Genomic DNA, 19,357 nt, shown 5'->3' with positions numbered 1-19,357 from the left:
GATTTCTACTTGTAGAGATGGGGTTAAACTAGCTGAAGTTTGCTCCAAAATTTTCTGCAAGCAATTCCCCCCCCATCACTAACAATATAGCCCCCAAACATCTGGTTATTAATTGGGAGATTATGTCACTTCCCTTCTGAGGAAGCACTGCAAATTCTCCTGAATCTTAGTGAAACAAAATTCCAAGACTTTGGTTCCACTGGTGGGTTCCTGCTAACAAATTGTCTTGTAAGTGTGAAGTAAACTTACTTGGAGAGGGACCATATGGCTCAACTCTAGTCATTAGTAATTCCTCTGCTAGTGTCTGTCTTTCTGGGTTTTTCTTTTTTCCTTTTTGAACATAGAGCATTTCTCTACCTAGCCCCCACATCACTTCCAGCCGGTTGGGTTTGTTGCCTCATTAAAAGTTCCTGTTAGCTATGTTCTGCTGTGACAGAATTAATGTTGCCCACCCCCACCACCGACAGGCTGTAAAAGGTGTGGAACTTGGGTGGTAGGTTTTGGACCATTTAAAGTTGCCTTGAGTTGCTACATTGGTAGTGGCTGAGAAGAGAGTGGAGAGGGGACCACAATATGTGAGGGCTCTTTCTTTCTTTCTTTGATTCTTTGATTCTTTCTTTCTTTCTTTCTTTCTTTCTTTCTTTCTTTCTTTCTTTCTTTCTTTCTTTCTTTCTTTCAAGCCATAACTGTTTGCTGAAACCAATGGCATGCAGGAAACCAGAGGCATGGGGACACTTAATGGGTTGAAAGCAACAGGAAGCAACTTATTTAACAGTGATGTAACTATGCATGTGCACACTTTCTCACACATATACATACACGGAGGTCAGGGAGAGAGTATTTACAGACAGGTGTTGGGAAATCTTGCTTCTGTGCTTCAGAGAAGTTTTTAAAACTTTCTTTTTATGCTTCAGAAAGATGTTTGTTACTAACACAGTTGTGTCGCCTCTTGGCTGTCACTTGTCTCTGCATGTAGGGTGTTTGCTTTATCAGAAACACACCGAGTAAAGGCAACATTGCTTCCTGCAAAAAAACAAACAAGCCCAAAACCCACACAATATTAGCTGTTGTTGCACAATGCACAAGGAGATAGAGAGGAAGGAAGGGAACATTTTATAAGCTCTGGGAATCGAGGACTACAACTGATAATTTTGTTTTGTTTTTTAATTTATTCATTTATTTATTTTTGAAAATTACAGAAAAAGAATAAATTAAAAATTACACCTGAATACACAAAAATAAAATAATAAAGAGGGGGAACAATTGATGAGATACACAAAATTGTTCAAAGGATACAAACTGTAATTTGAATATTCTATACAAAAGGCTCCCAGAAAGAAATTACGGTACATTTATATTTCTTCTTTTCTTTCTTCCCTTACAATCACTTGCTTTCTGTTCCAGTAAACTTGTTTGAATCCCTGTTATGTTATTCGACTTCACTCTATCTCTTTGCGGCTTCAACACTTCTCATTGGTTACCAACAATCTGTATTCCTTTATTCAAATCAATTTTATTCAAATCAATTTTAATTTTGGAACTGATAATTTGGGGGCATTTTTTAAAAATTTGCTTTTTTAAAGAAATGTACATACAAACATTTTTCCAGACTTTAATATCAGGATATTCCAGACCTTTATTTCTGATCTTTAGTCATCCCTTAATATGACCTGTTTTTCAGCCAAGATTGGGTCACCCTGTATCGTTGATTTGAAACCTATTCTGTTCTGTCTTCATGTACACAGTGGGTGATTATACCCATTTACAAAGCTCAGCCCTCTCCGCCTTCAGGCCTGTTGCTGAGAGTGGTGGACTTCAGAAAGGTTTTCTTTATATGTTTGCTCTGACCCGTTGCCTGGCTCATTACAATGTTAGCCATCCTGATCTCTCTTATGAAATTGCTTCCAAGCAATTGCTTTCCTTCCTCCGCCAGAGCCTTTCCTTTCACGAGACATGTAACATTTCTTTCCCTTCCCAAATACAGGGCTAACAGAAAACGAAGCCAAACCCGAAGGCATAAGACGCAGGATCAAAAGTTGCTTGGGGATGACATGGTGACGGAGACTGCCTTGGATGAGGTGAAGGTGAAGGAGGAGCAGAGGAGAGTCCCAAGTTTGGATGATGAGGACAAAAACAAAGCCTTGAATGGCAAAGAGGGTAAGGCTTATTGGACATAATAGAACTCTGTATCATGAGCATCTAAGCTCTCATGAAAAATGTTTCTTGCCCCTCTAGACCAGGCTTACATTTTAGCACTCACCTGCTAACCACAGTCGACAAAGAATTGCATGCAAGTGAGTATGCTGGTGGAGACAGGGACCGAGTGCTCTATCTCTCCCAGCACAGAAATGTCATGAGCTGCTGGGAAAAGTGAATAAATAGGACACTGGAGTTTTTGGAACACTTCATGATCATAATGCCAACGGTCTTTGTAAGCAAGCCTTGACTGTGTTTATGCCCTACTTTTCAGCCAAGATTGCCTCCCAAAGCAACTTTAAATTAAGTTCCATACAAAGATACAATATAATTAAGGATATGTTGGCGGGGGCAGGGGGGACCATTTCTTATGGCTCTTGGCAGTGGATATCACAGTCCAGGTGCCAGACTCCTCCTCTAGAGAGAGATTGGTAGAAGGGCCCATAAATGGACTCAGTGGCTCACTGATGGCAATGATCCCAACCTGCAGAAGCGGCTCTCCCACTGATGTAGAGAATCTTCAAGATAGGACCATATGAAACCACCTTAGAACTGATTAAAGCTGTTAGGGTACCTGACTGGGAATGGCTTTCAAGATCATTCCCAGCTTTACGACACAGAATCCTGACCGTTTGTAGGTGTAGGCAGCTTGAAGTGTTTCTGCTTGCCCTCTTCCTTGTGGGCACAAACCACAGAGCAGCTGGCTTAGCATTGTCCAAACCAGAATTCATGGGAGAAAGGAACTGTATGTGTGGGTCTGGGTGTAATGCTAATCTCTGGGTTCATTTTCCCCTGGACTAAGGGGGGAGCAAAGAGGGTTTGCTTGAGCTGTGTGAACCAGCATACAGCTCGTGCACATCATGGTGAAAGCAAGCTGTTCTTTGCTGCTTCCCAATTTTGCCCAAATGCAGCCATTAAAGCCCTTCAGAATGACACCTTCAAGGCCTGAGGGGTCAAAAGGGGCAATTTCTCCAGAATTCAGTTGTCAAATTCTCATTGGGCAAAATGAAATCTATGCTTGCTGAAATATATCATCATTTACTACACCCATTAAGAATTCAGCCTAAAATAGCTTTCTTGACAGACCTTGGAAGTTTCTTCCAAAGCTGCTTAAGCTTTTCTAAAAGACATACATTTTTCTTCAATACTTTGGAAAGGGTGGAATCTCTCATCTGTATGGCTGCCACACCTTTCATTAGAACAAGGGAGGCTTGTGGAAAATTCCGAGGGGGTGCAGTGTAATCATCATCATCAGCATTTATTTGTTTGCTTATATATCCTGCTTCTCTACGAACAGTACCCAGAGTGGCATGCAGCATAACCACAAAACATATAATCAATAAAAAAGCACAACACAATTTCTAAAAGCAATAATAAAAAGCACAATACAACCAACACTTAAAAGCCTGCTTGCAAGCTTCCTACAGGCACCTGGTTGGCCATTGTGAGAATAGGATGTGGGACTAGATGCACCTTCGCTCTTCTCCAGCTCCAGGCGCCTTCTCATATTCTTATGTTCTAACATTAGTAGTCCCTCAGCTTTGTAATTCCTCTGTGTGGAAATGTAAAAGAAATTTGACAAGCGGGTAAAAAACTAGGTGGTGAGAAATATATTTGTTTGAAATTACTCTGATTGGTAATAAGGGAGGATTAGTAGAAGGTGAAAAATTCTTAAATTCTTCATTTCCATTCTCAAATAAAATGACAGGAGGTTATAGTTTGCTTATGGCTACTGGGAGCAGGGTGCCTGAGCAGGACTTCCAGTGTTAAAGCAGTGCCACTTTACCATCCTGCACAACCCTTTGCCATTCGTTATTTTTCTTTCATTTATCAAATTGGTATACCACCCTTCACCCACAGATCTCAGGGCAGTTCACAACATAAAAATGGCTAGCAGGAATAGAATAAGCTAGTTTGCCGGGGGGGGGGGGGGAGGTTCAAGTCATAGAACTTAGATTTCTTTCGCAAAGGCTCTGCTCCATTAATCCTCAGAATGTGGGTTGAGGGACATTAATGTGTTCTGAAAAACACATTTAATTAAAATTAAGTCTCCTGAGAACTCAGAGAAGAGGCTGCCTCTCAACATGTTTCTCTGTTTTGCATTTATTCTGTCCAAATAGCTTATGTTGGGTGGGGTGGGGGGAGATAAAAAATTTTGTATGCCTTTATCAGAAGTAATTGGATCATCCAGTCATTCATGACACAGCAGAATTACCTGTACTTAGTGGAGGTATGCTCAGAAGCAGAGCAGGTGGGCTTCTCTGAGAATGGGTAACTATTAGCTCTGTAGGAACTCCAAAAGTTAACCCTCTTTGACTGCAAGAGGGAAGCATGCCTTCAGTTTTATTTCAAAAAAGAAGTGTGCCTTAGCAATCAGAGGTTTGGGGAATATTCCTCCTCTTTCACTCTTGCATGTGTGCACAGTCATACTTCAGGTTGCGTCTTTTCAGCTTGCGAACGTGGCAAACCCAAAAGTGTTTACTTCCGGGTTACGCCACACACGCAGAAGCGTTCTGCACACTTTGCATGTGCGCGGAAGCGCTCTATCGCGCTTCGCACGTGCGCGGAAGCACCGCTCTGGTTGCGGACTTTTTGGCGTGCAAGCGGCACCCCGGAACGGATCAAGTCCACAACCAGAGATACCACTGTAATGTGTTTGTGTTTCATAAAATACTAATTAATTTAGCTTCCTTGGGCACTTTTTGAAATGAAAAGGCAGGGTAAAAAAAAAAGTTTACAAACATTGCACTGTACAACCCTGATTTAATTGGGATCTGGCCATATTTCTTTTTTCAGTAGCTCAATTTTGGCATAATTTTGTGCAGGAAAGCCAGGAGTACAATACACTGCTCCCAACCCTTGTTGCTCCTAGATTTTGTTGGACCCATTTGTTTTACTCCTTAGGCAAGGAGCCATTGGTGTGTGGGCGGCAAAGGAGTTGCACAACCAGAGCAAGTGACTCCCTGCCGCTCCATCTTGAAAGAGCCAGCAGCACTTTGAGCAGGACGTGCTTGGCTTCTGTACGAGCCCCAACAGTTACAGCATGGAATAAATGGCCTGAAAAATGCCGATGTCTCCTGGGGGGATGAGAGATAAGTGGCACAGGCAGAGCTGAGGAGCCTTGAGAAGAGAAGAGGGGAAGATGAATTGCTGTGTTCAAGATGAACAGCTTTTAAATTGGAGCTGAGCTCTGCTACTGGCAACTGCTTAACTGCCTGCATCAGTGGGATGGAGACTTTTCTTCCAGCCCTGTTACTGAAATTCTGACTTTGTGGCTGAGTAGCTTTTGATGCTGCTTGTAGGATGTTGCTGTTATCAGCCTGGACTTACTGGTACTTATTTTCTGTTGAAACCTTAGGAAGCAGTGCTTGTTTTTTGTGAGCTCTGGAGTAGAGAGCCAGCCTTTTCTTCAGGCTCCCACTCAGACCTTATAAGTAAATGTGCGAAAAAACCAACAACCCTAAATTGTGTGAAGGAAATAAGCGTCAAGCAATTCATCTGTGAGTAGCGTCAGACAACCACAGAGTATTTTTTATGGCCCTCAAATACAGTTCTCATTCATGGAGATGGTTGCGTGTACAGTTGCCAGTCATGAAATGTACAGAAATGAAGTGATGTGAATCCGCCCTTGGAAAAGAGTTAGGAGTGCAGACTCCTCTCCAAAACGTGCCTATGAACTGTTTGTTCTGTGAATCGTTATATCTACATTTCTTCATAATTAGGGCAGCTTCCCCTCTAGAAGCAGAGAAAGGAGACCTTGTGGATTCAGACCAAAGGCTCATCTCGTAGTCCAGCATCTTGTTCCCCGCAATGGCCCACTAGATGTTCCCAGAAAGCCCATAAGCTGGACACAAAGGCAAATTGCTTTCTTGGGCCTGTTGTTGCTCCCAACAGCTGGTATTCAGTGACATAATTGCCTCTGAACCTGAAGCGTGTATATAGCCCTCAGATAGTAACCCTTGGCTGTTGACTATAGATTGATTTAAGCTCTTCCCAGAGGGTAATGGACTCCTGCACGTGGAACATGTGGCAACAGTACAACATACTCCTGAATGACAACCTGACATGGGTCTGGCAGCAGGCCTCTTTAAGGAAAAAATATTGATCACCATCACCATACCTGTCAAGTGGCTAAAGACAGGAAGCATTGGACAAAGAACCCCGATTGCAAGCTAAAAAGGGCCAGCACCTTGATCCAGCAGAGGAGCAGTCAGCTGGTGGACCATGCCTTGCTCAGGGAAGGGGACTGGTTCCCATTCAGCTCTCCCATTCTCCCTCTCACAATACCAGAACTGGTAGGCATCCCATGAAGCCGGAAGTTTGAAGATTCAAGACAAATTATATTTTTCACACAATGTGTAGTTGAACTATGGAATTTGTCAGTGAGGGCCACAAAAGTGGATGACTTTAAAAGAGAATTAGATCCACTGAGGATAAGGCTTCCAAGTGCCAGATGTTGAGATCACTAGTGTGGAGAGTGCCAGTGTGTTCAGGGGTAACTGACCTGTTGATCACGTGATGTCATAATGACATCAGATTATTCTCAAAAGTTGGCTTGCCAGAGGTATTGGGGGGGAGAAAAGATCCGGTCCACCAGGCCAAAAAGCTTCTGCACCCCTGCTCTGAAATAGTCCCACATGCCACCGACTGCTGCCAAAGCCACCTGTTTAGAAGTCAGTGAAGGACAGTGCATTATAATTGCAGGAAGGGGGGCAGCTTCCACCCCCTACCCAACACCGAGTGTAAATGCAATCTTACATTTTGTGGCCAGGGAGAGATCCAATTTGACTTCTCATTTGATGCAGTCATTCCTCTAAGGAAATTCGAATTCCTTTCATGCAGTGCCTCAAAATCAGCTTTATCTTGAAGTATTGTTTACACAAATGCACCCCTGACTATTTTTTGCTAGATCTCATTAACTTTTCTTTATTTTATTTTTAAATAAATTGGTGTAAATAAGGCTCTTGGAATAACCGGCTTCTGGGAAATGTTGTGACACAGACTTCTGCCAGCAATAGGCTTCTGCAGGGGGAGTCTCAACAACTTAATCTAGCTCCAAGCTTACTCATTTCGTAGAGCCCCATGCTGTGCTTTGGCTTAGCTGATCCCCCTCCCCGGGCTTTGCAATGTGTTAAGCCCTGGCCTGTAGCCTTTGCTGGGCTTTAATGTCAGCATCTCAAGATTGGGAAGCAAGCTGGTAAATCTTCCTGATGAGGGTTACAGTTCCCCATTTCTCTTTGCCTTCCATCTCACTCCCCTTTGAGTACCCTATTCGTAAAGGAGAGTGACCTTTTATAGTTGTCCAGACATCTTGTAGGTGAAAAACAATCTCTCAAGAATCAAATTGTGTGTGTGCGTGCGTGCGTGCGTGCGTACCGAAAGGGTTGGCCCTTTCCCCGTGGAACATCTATTATTTACTGTTCCTTGAATGGACTTGATAACTTTATTCATGAAGCTACTGGGGGAGGGGGAATAAAGTTCCATTAATTCACTACAAATGCAATAAAGGCAGCAGTTTCGAGGCAGCTGCCATCATGACCCACTGAAGGGCTGGCAGAAATTTCAATTTGGGGGTGTATATGTAATGAAATATTTGGAAAACAAAGTGGCAATCGGGGGTAGGGAGTGCTCTTTTGTTTTATGGGTGGCCCTCTGTCTAGATGGGGAAATACTGAGGCATCTATCTGCCTATGGAGTGTGCGTGCGATCTCAAAAGTGCACTCGTGAGTTGACAGTGGGGAGATAAAATGGATGGTGGTAGCTTCTGAGCAGGGTGGGGGCACTGGGCAGGAAAGAGATGAGAAGAGAGGATTGGGAGAAAAAGAAAAAAACGCATCACTGGCATTTTGTGATAGACCCCAGTTCAATGCCTGGCTTGATTCATGTCCTACGTTGCTGCTGCTGCTTTCAGAGACCTTGCAGGAGAAGCAGTTTGGCAGAGAAGTGATTTAGGGGTCTCTGTTCAATGCCTCATTTCCCAAGTTTTGTTGACTGCCCAGCGTGTAATGGCAGGGCTTAAGTGTATGGAATGAACTTAAACCGAGTGTCTGACTGCTGGGCTTGAAGGCATCAGGGAGCCAAGACTCATCTTTTGCCACAAAAGGAGCTCTTGCCTGTTCTTAGATCTTTTTTTAGAGTAGTAGAAGAAACTGAGCCCAGCAATCTGGAAACCACACAGGATTTTTAAAAATAAAAATAAAAGATGGACTATGTTTCTACCCAGGTGGCGACCCAGGGTCACCTTGGGGACCCAGGTGGCGCTGTGGTTAAACCACTGAGCCTAGGGCTTGCTGATCAGAAAGTCGGCGGTTCGAATCCCTGTGACGGGGTGAGCTCCCGTTGCTCGGTCCCAGCTCCTGCCAACCTAGCAGTTCGAAAGCATGTCAAAATGCAAGTAGATAAATAGGAACCGCTACAGCGGGAAGGTAAAGGGCGTTTCCATGTGCTGCTCTGGTTCGCCAGAAGTGGCTTTGTCATGCTGGCCACATGACCTGGAAGCTATACGCCGGCTCCCTCGGCCAATAATGCGAGATGAGCGCGCAACCCCAGAGTCGGTCACGACTGGACCTAATGGTCAGGGGTCCCTTTACCTTTACCTATGTTTCTACCCAAACTATATGTTGAGTTTTATAACTTCTTCATGGTCACTTCTGAGGCTTTGTTCACTCTTCATTCTCTCTGGCCTGACAATGAGCATTCTACTTTCTCATCACTCACTTAGGCCGTGTTTGCATTAATGGTTACTTCAGTTTGTGCCATCCCTTAATTCACATTAACTCCTGTTCTCTTCACACTGAGAGAGGAGATGAAAGTCATTGCAGGCTTTTGTTTAAAACCTGCCTGTGTTCTTGAATCATTTGTACTGGAAGCACGTCTTCACATGACTTCACTGAATGTCACCCGTCTTGGGAACAGGTGAGGGATGTATTCTTCTACACAAGGAGGGTGTTGGTAGCACAGAGATGGAATTAAGAGTTTTAGCAGAAGCTCTGCTTTCTCTCCCTGCACCATCAGAGACTTCGGGAAAGAGGGTGTTTTGGTGTGTTACATAAAATCTGGAGAATCTCAGCATTTTTAAAGGCAATTTTGACTGGTGTTGCATTTGTGGAACTTCAGCCCCAGAGAGATGTAACCGATTCTGCCCTGTTTGTCATTTAGATGCCAGGTTAAGATTTCCTGGGCCAGGTTCAGCTAAGTTCCCCCCACCCAAATCTCCCCAAATCTGCTTGGGCAACTTGGGAGAACCCCCCCAGAACGGCACACTGGGAAAGGAGATATTGTTCTGTCTGCCAAGCAGAAATGCTTGCACTGGTGGAACAATCTTCTTAGTGTGGCATAGAATTCCATCCCTGGTGTTTGCCACAGAGGTGGTTGGTTTTAATTTTTGGTAGATTTAATGGGTGCTGTTTTGCTGGTATGCTTTAGTGAGGTTGTAATCCACCCTGAAAGCAATTGTTGTACAAAATTACTATCAATTTTCCAATTAAGCACCAGCAGCATGCTGATTTTTAGCCCTTAAGGCTTTAAAAATCAGTGTAGCACTGATCTCCAAATTGGTGGCATGGGTGTAGGTCTTAAAGCTGAGTATTTAAGGTTAAATACTGGTTAGGGAATGTCTGATGATAATGAATTGTGAATCTTAAGGCAGGGATCTAAGAGACCGCCTCTTTCTGTACAGACTTTCTTGGGTCCATTTTGGTAGTTCTGCTGCCCTCAGAAGTTCAGGTGAAAGTGGACTGGAAGAGGGAATTCTCTGTGGTAGTCCCTATGTTGTAGGATTCCTTCACTGCAAAGGTGTGTCTGATGATTTAACTGTACAGCTTTGGGCAAATGCTACACACTGGTCTTTGACTCCTGAAATGTGTGTGTTCAGGACCTTCCCTATTCCTGTGACTGTAACTTCTTGTAAATGTTTTAAATTATGAATTCTAAATTATCATAACCTGTTATGGGAGCTGCTAGTGAAGGGCGGGTAATAATTACAGTTATGGAGTGAAAGGAAGAATTTAATATGAGGCTTTGTTGTTGTGAGTTTGGTAGTAGCCTTGTTGAAACTGATCATCTTCTTTTGTCAAAGCAGGTGAATGCAAGCCGAAGACCCGAATCCCAAAAGTGAAAGGGGAGAGGAAGAAGAAGAAGCAGCAGCAGCAGCAGCACCCCCACCCCTTGCCCCAGCCACCTCAGCTCCCATTGCAACAACGTCTGCCTCCACTGTTACTCCCACAGCCACCTTTGCTGAAGCAGTGGGAGGGGCAGCACCAGGTCCCTTCGGAGAAGGGGGGGCCTGAAGCCCAGTCCCCCAAGTCTGCATCAGTGGAAGAAAGCATCCCCCCAATGCCTGCCCTCAATGCCCTGCCCTCTGAAGCTCCTGGTGAGGAGGAAGAATTGAAGTCACGCCGCATTATCCCAATGCTCTTTGTGGTTCCACGGCCCAAAAAGACTTCTTCAGAAAAGAAGCATGCCTCCTCACAAAACGTGCTTGAGAGGTTCGTCACACAAGAGCAGGTGGCCCCCTTGGATCTTGGGGTGAAAGACGTGGAGAGCGGCGAGGGAGAAAACGCAGATGTGCCTACTGAGCCTAGTAAATTGCAGGTAGCGTTGAGTGTGGTGGGGGTCTATGTAATGAACGTTTCGTGGTTAAGCAGCCAGATCAGGGTATAGCAAGTTTCTCTAGGTCCTTGTTTGAAATTCCTTGCACCTCCAAACATAGTGGACAAGGAAGCAGAAGCAGCCACCACATTCCATACCTATCCTTGAAAAGTTGCATGGATGTCGCTGCACCATAAACTCCTCAATTTCCCTATATGCCATGCTCCATCCCACGCTGGACAGCCTCCCTCTGATGACGCACAGTGGAAGGCTTACATTTCAGAGCCCCTGAAATCTTTTGGGCAGCCACTATTTTCTGGGCCTCAAAACACAGTGCCCTCCACTGTTTAATGTTGACTCTGGTTTCCTGTAAGAACCTGGTTGACCAGTAAGGAAGTTCTATGAGTAACAGTGCTGTGGGCTTCTAATCTGTATATAGGATGTTTCAGGAGGCTGGTTTCCTTTCTTCCTGGTGTGTCATTGTTCTTCCTTCTGCTCCCTTCTCTGCTCATGTCGCTCTGTCTTCCCTGCCCAGAGAGGTGTAGAATAGATTTAGCCAATATTGGTTGAACTGCCAGTTCCTAGTAGGGATGACATGAAGGGATTCAAAGTGTTGACATGCTGCTTCCAGTATCGCCTGGGCTAGCACTCAGGTTGCATCTACAGAAGTGCCGGACAAACCCATCTTTCCACAAAGCACTTCTTTTTTTTAAAAAAAAAGAGGATTGATGCAGTGCTTGTTAATCCCATGCTGCTATCACTGCCAGTGCACTGTAGAAGCTAATGGTGCAGTTGTGCCTGCTGTGGATTGGTTGTGTGTCCTGTGTGTAATCAGCTTGTAGACCTGTGCTGGTGAGAGCAGAGTCCCAAGTCCAGGCTTCAAGATCTTTCTCTTTCCCTGCTCCAATCCCCCACATCCAGGATGATGAGACTTCTGTTGCCTGGTGCACAAGGCTGCTCTTCCCAAACAAATCTGGCAAAGATAAATGTTTTTAGCGAAATCCTTCGCTGCCTTATAGCATTCTTTAAAAAAACCAAAATGCAAATGCAAATCCAGCGTCTCCTTTGCAGCTCTGCAAGATAGGTCACTGTTGGTTCCATTTCACTGGTGGGGAACAGAGTGCTTGTGTCTTCACAGTCAGTTCATTGCAGAGGACAGGCCTGAGCCCAGGGAGAGGCCAAACCTCCTTGTCACTGGAACAACATGGGTTGTCTGATGAGATTGCCTTTTTGGATCATAACCTAGTCTTCTGATTGAAGATGCAGCATTGATAACCTGTTGGTGCTTGAATGGTTTGTGAACACCATGTGTTTAGCTTGCCGGGCCGGGAAGATGATAACAGGAATGGCTTAGTGCTTGCCCATCCCCAAACACCTGATTATTTCTCAGAGACATTAATGCTGCTTTCCTCCTCAGGTGACTCCGAACATGAAATAGCCTCAACTGTGAGGACTAAGAATCACCCCCCAGGTGACAAGGCAGGGAAGCTTAGTTGACCCTCATCCTTTCAGGCCATCTAGGTATTGGCAGGCTAGTACAAACATTTGGGCTTGCTTGCAAGGCTTGCTTAGCATTATTCTCTTTCTTAGCTCTTGAGCACATCACATCCCTTCTGATGGTTGGTTTTTTTTTTTTTTTGCTATCTTGTGCTCCAGCGGAAGGAATGATCCCTGCCTCAGCCAGATAATTTACGCACACAGTTCAAAAAGTTGGACTGAGGGGAGGGACTTGATGCTTAGAAATTGAATGGTGGCAAATAGGAAATTTGCTATATATATATATATATATATATATATATATATATATATATATATATATATTCAGCCACACATGTGGTCTGTGTGCATTTGCACACAATAAGAGGACAAAAAAGGGCACCCTGTGAGCTTGTAGTCTGCAGAGTCCTAACAGAACTGCCCTGTAGTAGCATTTTCTCATGGTTTGTGTGTTACCCGGAGAGGAATTATACCAATTTTGAAACAGTGTGCTTTGAATCAAGTTCATCAGATCTTAATGTTCAGTGCCTACCCTCACGTTAAAAGGAGTTTGGGGTTTTGTATATTTAGTCAATCTGTTTACCCTTCTGTAAATCACCTAGTGGCTTTGTAAGTCTTGTGTTTTTGGAATTCCTTCTAAATTGGGCAGGCATTGAGTAGAGGTTTGACCTAGAGTTTGACTCCTGCCAAGTGGGAATTCCCCCAGTGATATCTCAGAATGGAATATTGGAATTGATGGCTACAGACATTTCATCTGAAAGGGCAATGTGATGTTGTCAGGCTTATAGGAGTTTGAAATGGCTTCTTGTTGAGACAAAACCCCATCAGCTCACTGGGCAGACTCTTCTTTCTGTGTGCTTCTCATCTGACTCTGTCTTTGACTTGTTGTGTTTGGCCAGTGATATCACCTTCTTCTTCTTCAGCCTTTAAGTGGCTCACTCAGTTGGCCTGTAGACTTTTTATTTATTTTATTACATGTATATTGCACCTTTCTTCCAAGGAGCTCAAAGTGGCATACATGGTTCTTCCTCTCCCCATTTTAGCCTCACAGCAGCCCTGTGAGGTAGGTTAGGCTAGGAGACAGCGACTGGCCCAAAGTCACCCACAGAGCTTCACAACTTGAGTGGGGACTAGAATCCCAGGTCTCCCAGGTCTTAGTCCAGTGCGCTAACCACTACTCCACACTGGCTCTTCACATGACCATCACCCTTGCCTCACCCACCCCACATTCACCCATTATATTTCTCTCCAAGTAGAGAGATTTGCTTAAAGACACTGCCATTTATGTTCATGTTATATACTTTATATCATGTTGTTCCCTGAGTATAATATTTACTCAGGGCCCAAGAGGAATGACCTTAATAAGGGAGCCATGGATAGGGAAGAATTTGTTCTTATAAGCAAAGAACCACTGTACCGTTGTTGAAGTGAGATAAACTTGAAGGAAACCAGGCAGATCTCCAAAGCCCAAGAAATTTGGCGTGCTCTTGTTGTGTGTTGTCTGTTTCTCTGTTGAATTGTTTGTCTGTGTTGAATTGTGTGCCCTTTCGAACTCTGCATTCCACCATCAGCCCCTGGAATGTGAACAGGGTTGCCCAGATGAGTGTGGTGCAGTGAGCTATAGTGTAAACAGGTTCTGAGTGGTTCAGGATGTATTATTATTTTTTCTAATGTGGGGAGGTGGCCATTGCACATTCCAGTGTAAGTAACGCACCTTCACCTGTTGCAGGCAGTCCTACGCTCGGATGATATCACCTTGTGGAGGATCCCTAGAAGGGAGAGGCGGGAGTTGTTCAAGCGAGTTAGCGGCAAGCCAGCGAGATACGCTGCAGCTTTGTTCACCCGTATGGTCCCCCCGGATGAGCTGCGGAGGTGGCGAAGCACTGTTAGCTATCGCGGGGGCAGAGGGAAGCTTGCTCTGCCACACAACGTGGTTGCCCGCTTGAGGCACCTTTTGTACAAGCAGTACTCGGACATAGTGGCGGCTGACTGGAGAAAAATCCGGTTGAAAATCAACAAGATCCTTTGGGCTTAACGGGGCCGCCTCTGGGTGCCTCTGCCCAGTCCTGAGTAGCGCTGGAATGCATTTGGCTCTTCATGGGAGTTCTCCATGGCTGGCTGTGCCAGACGCCTCCAAGAAATCAGACTGTGCTGCAACGTGTTAAGTGCCTGATGCCAAAGCAGAACTTTTGTTTGCCCGTGTTTGTGCTGCTGGCCAGCGCATGGGCGGAGCAGGTGCAATGTTTTACCATGTTTGGCTGTGAAGTGCCTGTGGCTTGTAGCCTGGCAATAAATGGTGGTGTTGCTGTTTTCATTTTCTTTCTATCCTTGTGGTCTCTTTGTCCCCCTTTGAGTTTTTAGGCTGGTATTCCATGTCTGTTTGATGTAAGACCATCTGGCTGAGCATTAGAAACAAATGAAACCTATGCTTGGCAGCCCCAGGTGGTAATGGAGGGCAGCGCTTCCGATGTGGCAGGAGGGCCTGTAAACATACGGTTTTCCCTGGCATAAATACCCTGTTGCTCTTTAAAGATGGGCATTTTTTACCACCAGAGTTTCTATCCCTTACTGGCCCATGCAACTTTCCACTTTTTGCGCATGCTGGTGTCACAGGATTTCCTTAAAATTGTACTCCAAGAAGAAGAAGAGGAGGAGGAGGAGGAGGAGGAGGAGGAGGAGGAGGAGGAGGAGGAGGAGGAGGAGGAGGAGGAGAAGAAGAAGAAGGAGAAGAAGAAGAAGAAGAAGAAGAAGAAGAAGAAGAAGAAGAAGAAGAAGAAGAAGAAGAAGAAGAAGAAGAAGAAGAAGAAGAAGAAGAAGAAGAAGAAGAAGAAGAGAGGAGCAGAATAGGGGGGTGAGGGGGGGAAGTTTGGGCCGTGAACGAAACACACTTTGAAGGCTGCAATTATATTTTTTGGGTGGTAGTGGAAGCGGGCTGAAAAAGTGTCAGCTATCATAAAATAAGTCTTTCCCCCCCCCCATAGCCAAGAGCAGGGCTGCCATCTCAGGGGAGCATAGAGCTTGCAGTTCCACAGTGAAACAACATGTGGCTGAACTACGTGGGAGCTCCTTGCTGACAGACGTTATTTCAGAGTAATGTCCCCAAAAAGGTAGAATGAGAGGCGCATTCCAGAAGAGCTCTGCTTCTCTGCTGCCAAGTTTTATAAAAACGTGTAACTAGGAAATAACTGCAGGGCTGTCTTACCTTGTTGTGAGGTGTTGTTTTTTTCCAGAACCCAGAGCAGCAAATACTGAACCCCCTCCTGCAGTTCCCCTTCATACAGGTACACTGTCCCAATCCTCAAGAGGCAGAGAACAAAGGTGTTTGGATTGTCTCCATAAGAGCAGCACAGTTGCGTCTGAGCTGCATTGCTTCAGACTGCTCATGTGACTGAACCTTTGTAGGCGTGTGGAGGCACACACAGGCGCACGCACACAATGAGGAAACTAAAGGACACAACTGACTGAGCCATTACTTTCCACAGGTCTTTGTTCCATGGAACAAATCCCCGGTCCGGGTGGTAAAAGTGCTTATTTCCTCCTTTGCACTCACCCATGGATATTGGCATTGAGAATAAAAAGAGCACAATTAATTCTAGATGGATTACCTCTGAGTTTTGTTTTGGCATTAAAAGTTGTGATTGGTAGGCCCTTCTCTGGCACTGTATACTCAGTCAGCATTCCATGAACCTTACCTTAGCACAGTCCCTGACACATTGGTGTTTTTTTTATATATATAAAAAAAGTGAACAGTAAATTGATTTCTGGATAAAAATGAAAAGCCCACACAGCCCCCTCAGTGGTACACAAAGAATGTAGTTGAAGAAAAGGGCCCTGACTCTTCTCCACTGCAGAACTGAGAATTACTGAAACACACTGAATTTCCTTGGAGTGCCGATACTGAGTCACCATCGCTAGGCAACCCTTTCTCTGACAGAGCATTCCTAGCATAATTGGCTTTGTGGGCTTTAAAATTCAGATGGATGTGTGTGTGTGTGCATATCTGTCAGCAGGTAGGTGTGACAATTGTGTGTATTCATTGGTTTTGCTATGAAAGCTACTAGGAGTTTGAACACAACACATGAGGAAGGAGAAACAAGTTGGTGCCTCAACCTGGGACATGAAGTTTGCCTGGTAAATGAAAAGCTTGTGTCAGTAAGAACTGTTCAGTTGTGGTTTTCCCAGCTCTGAGCATCATGTAATCCAGCCTTCCTGAACAGATGCAGGCTACGCTATCACAAGAGTGGAGATGGCCAGCTCCTGGATGCCCATGAATCACCATCTTCAGTGTGCATGAAGAAGTGTGCATGCACGCGAAAGCTCATACCAATGCTCATACCAAGTACAAACTTAGTTGTTCTCTAAGGTGCTACTGGAAGGATTTTTTAAAAAAATTTGTTTTGACTACATCAGACCAACACGGCTACCTACCTGTAACACGAATCACCATGTTCTCCAGAATGCAGCCCAAGAGTCTGACTGTGTATCTTGCGACATTAGCAGACCTCCTTGTCAGCCAGCACAATGAAGCGTTCACCATCTGGACCATTCATGAGAGGGAGGGCTGTAGCTGCCCAGTGTAGAACAACTGCTTTGCATGCAAAAGTCCCCAGACCCAATTGCCAGCATCACCTGGTAAATCTGGGAAAGACCCCTGTAAGAAACCCTGAATTATCACTGTCAATACTGAGCAAGATAGACCAGCGGTCTGCCTTGATCTAGGGCAGTTTTCTGAGTTCCTTTTTTTTTTTTAAGAACCAGGATGACTGGACTCTTACTTTATCTTGGGAGAAAGGACCATAGCTTGGATCTGGCGGACTAAGGTCTCAGATTTTGTCCCCAGCATCTCCAGATAGGAATGGGACTCCCATTTGAAACCCCAGGGAGCTGCTGCCAGTCAGCTTATAGACAACAGTTAGTTTGATGGACCAATGAAGCTGTGACTGTTAAAGTGGCACGAGAGTGCTTCAGATCTATGGCATGGATGTGACCCTTGCCTGTGTGCAACCCCTTCCCTGTCTCTAGAAGGTTGGCAAAAGTTAAAATAAAATACTGTCTTAAAATCAACACAAAATGGGTTATACCTTGTGTTAGTTATAACTATGATTTAGTTTGATGATACTGCCCTTTAAAAAAATATCTAAAAATTACCTTTACAATAAAATGTGGCTTGTTAAACTGAGATGCCCAGATTATAAAACCACAAGTGTTCTAAAAACCCTGGTTTTAATAGAAAGATTTCTACAAGACTTGTGCCAGGCGAGCCTATTTCACAAGTGGAGTGTCACTACTGAGAAAGCCCTTTTTAAAGTAGCTCTTTGAATAGTGCTACTTATTTATTTATCACAAATATTTATTTATCACAAATTAGCTGTTTTCATTGTTGTCAGGGGACCTCCATACAGAGAGCCTCTGCCTCTCCTGTTGACTAGCACTTTGCCCAGTGAGAGCAGCAGCAGCGGGTCAGGTGGGGGGAATGAGGAAGTTAGTGGGATGGAGTCAGGGCTCGGCTATACTAAAGAGCCATTGCAACGACCTGACCAACAGGTGGAGGGGAACAGGCAGCCCCTTCCAGCGCCTGAATTAAGGCGCACCACCAAACGTAAGGTCGGGAGGAGGCGGTTCGGGGTGCCCAAACTCTTATGCTAGGCACGCAACAGGAAACGTCCACTCCCGGATTCTGCGAGTGACTGAGAGGTCATGTTTTCTGCTATCCCTGCACTGTAAATACTATGCACAACAAAACTCTTAAAGACAGAGCGGACTTGGGCATCTTTACTCAAGAGTAGCCGCAACAGCACCATTACAATTGCCCAAATGCTCTCTCCAATGGCATTAAAAAGGTCTTCTGAACTTTCACGATGGCCTATCCATATAGAAAATAACTGTAACCCTTCTCAAAGGTACATGTGTTATGTCCTCTTGCAATCCTGTGCAAGGGGAGGGATTTGCTGTAGAATTCAAGGTCTTGAGGGCTTCTGCTTTGATTTTGATTGAGATTTCTAGCCCTTGTGGTGGTGGAGAAAGGCTTGAAAGCGTATGTGCAATGCAGAAGAGGCCTTTCAGTGACTTCTGTAGTTCCATGCTCCTCATTCATGGCAGAAGCAGCCTGGGTTAAGCAAAATTGCTAAACAGTCCTGTTGAATAGGCATACTGTGTTCACTTTCAAAGTTTACATTGCTCTGTTGTGGAATTTGGGCATTTGTAGCATAAGGGGATGCACAGCTCTGACTATACTCCTCCCCCCCCCCCCAACTCGCAGGACTTTACTGACCTGGTATCACCACAGGGCAAAGGGTAATGATGACCTGCCTTGAAGCTTTTCACTCTGACATGCCCCTTGCTTCCACCATCCTGAGTTAGCTGACACATATTGAAATAATATGGTTGTATTGTTTTGTCATTGTTCCCCCCGCCAGAAAACTTCTACTTTCTCTAAACTGAAGATGGAGATTAAGAAAAGTCGCCGCCACCCACTGGGCAAGCCACCCACACGTTCCCCACTTTCTGTGGTGAAACAGGAAGCTTCAAGTGATGAGGGTAAGTATACAGGTTCTTCCAAGCACCTTCCAGCTATGCTGTCCAACCCTCCCCATCTTTCCTGGTGGAAATATTCCCAGGTAGATGGAGGTAGGTGTGTGTGTGTGTGTCTGTGTGTCTTCACCTGCCTCTTGATCTCTACAGGTAGTTACAGTATTGTTCCTGTCAGCCAGTGGATCCCCACCTGGGTATCCAAACTTTCAAGATATGGCAGCAGCCCAAAGGTCTTTCACATAACCTGCAACCGGAGGGCCTTTTGACTGCAGGTGCCTAGGATTGAATTTGAGACCTTGTGCATATAAATCTGTTGAGTCTCTATATTTGTTGCTCTTTATTAAGTGTTCATCTCTTTAAGGCCACCAGAATATTTTCATTCATTCATTCATTCATTTCCTATCTTTTTCTCCAGGGTGATGTATATACTTTCCTCCTTCCCCACAACAACCCTGTGAGGTAGGTTAGACTGAGAGTTGTGACTTGCAAAAGGTCACACCCAGTGAGCTTCGTGGCCAAGTGGGCATTCGAACCCTTGTCTCCC

At 44.8% G+C, this 19,357-nt stretch overlaps 1 protein-coding gene and 1 long non-coding RNA gene across 4 annotated transcripts in view; one reads left to right on the top strand and one right to left on the bottom strand.

Annotated features, from left to right (window-relative positions):
- Positions 1–19,357, top strand: part of KDM4B (lysine demethylase 4B) — a 194,247-nt gene that overhangs the window by 136,200 nt on the left and 38,690 nt on the right. For 2 of the 3 annotated variants that reach the window (XM_035119108.3, XM_088672965.1), the window contains 3 exons: positions 1,985–2,157; positions 10,274–10,788; positions 18,699–18,819. In XM_035119108.3, coding sequence (XP_034974999.3) covers positions 1,985–2,157; positions 10,274–10,788; positions 18,699–18,819 — 809 coding nt within the window. The remainder of the gene's footprint in view (positions 1–1,984; positions 2,158–10,273; positions 10,789–18,698; positions 18,820–19,357) is intronic. The other variant, XM_035119112.3, reaches the window with a different exon arrangement.
- Positions 1,150–15,650, bottom strand: LOC148685521 (uncharacterized). The gene is made up of 2 exons (XR_015950757.1): positions 15,485–15,650; positions 1,150–3,748 (listed from the first exon to the last, which is right to left on the bottom strand). It is a non-coding gene; the product is annotated as an uncharacterized LOC148685521 (long non-coding RNA).

This window comes from Zootoca vivipara, chromosome 6 (assembly GCF_965207765.1).
Source record: "Zootoca vivipara chromosome 6, rZooViv2.hap1.1, whole genome shotgun sequence".
NCBI classification, from domain to species: Eukaryota; Metazoa; Chordata; class Lepidosauria; order Squamata; family Lacertidae; genus Zootoca; species Zootoca vivipara.
This window is presented reverse-complemented; position numbering and strand designations above follow the sequence as displayed.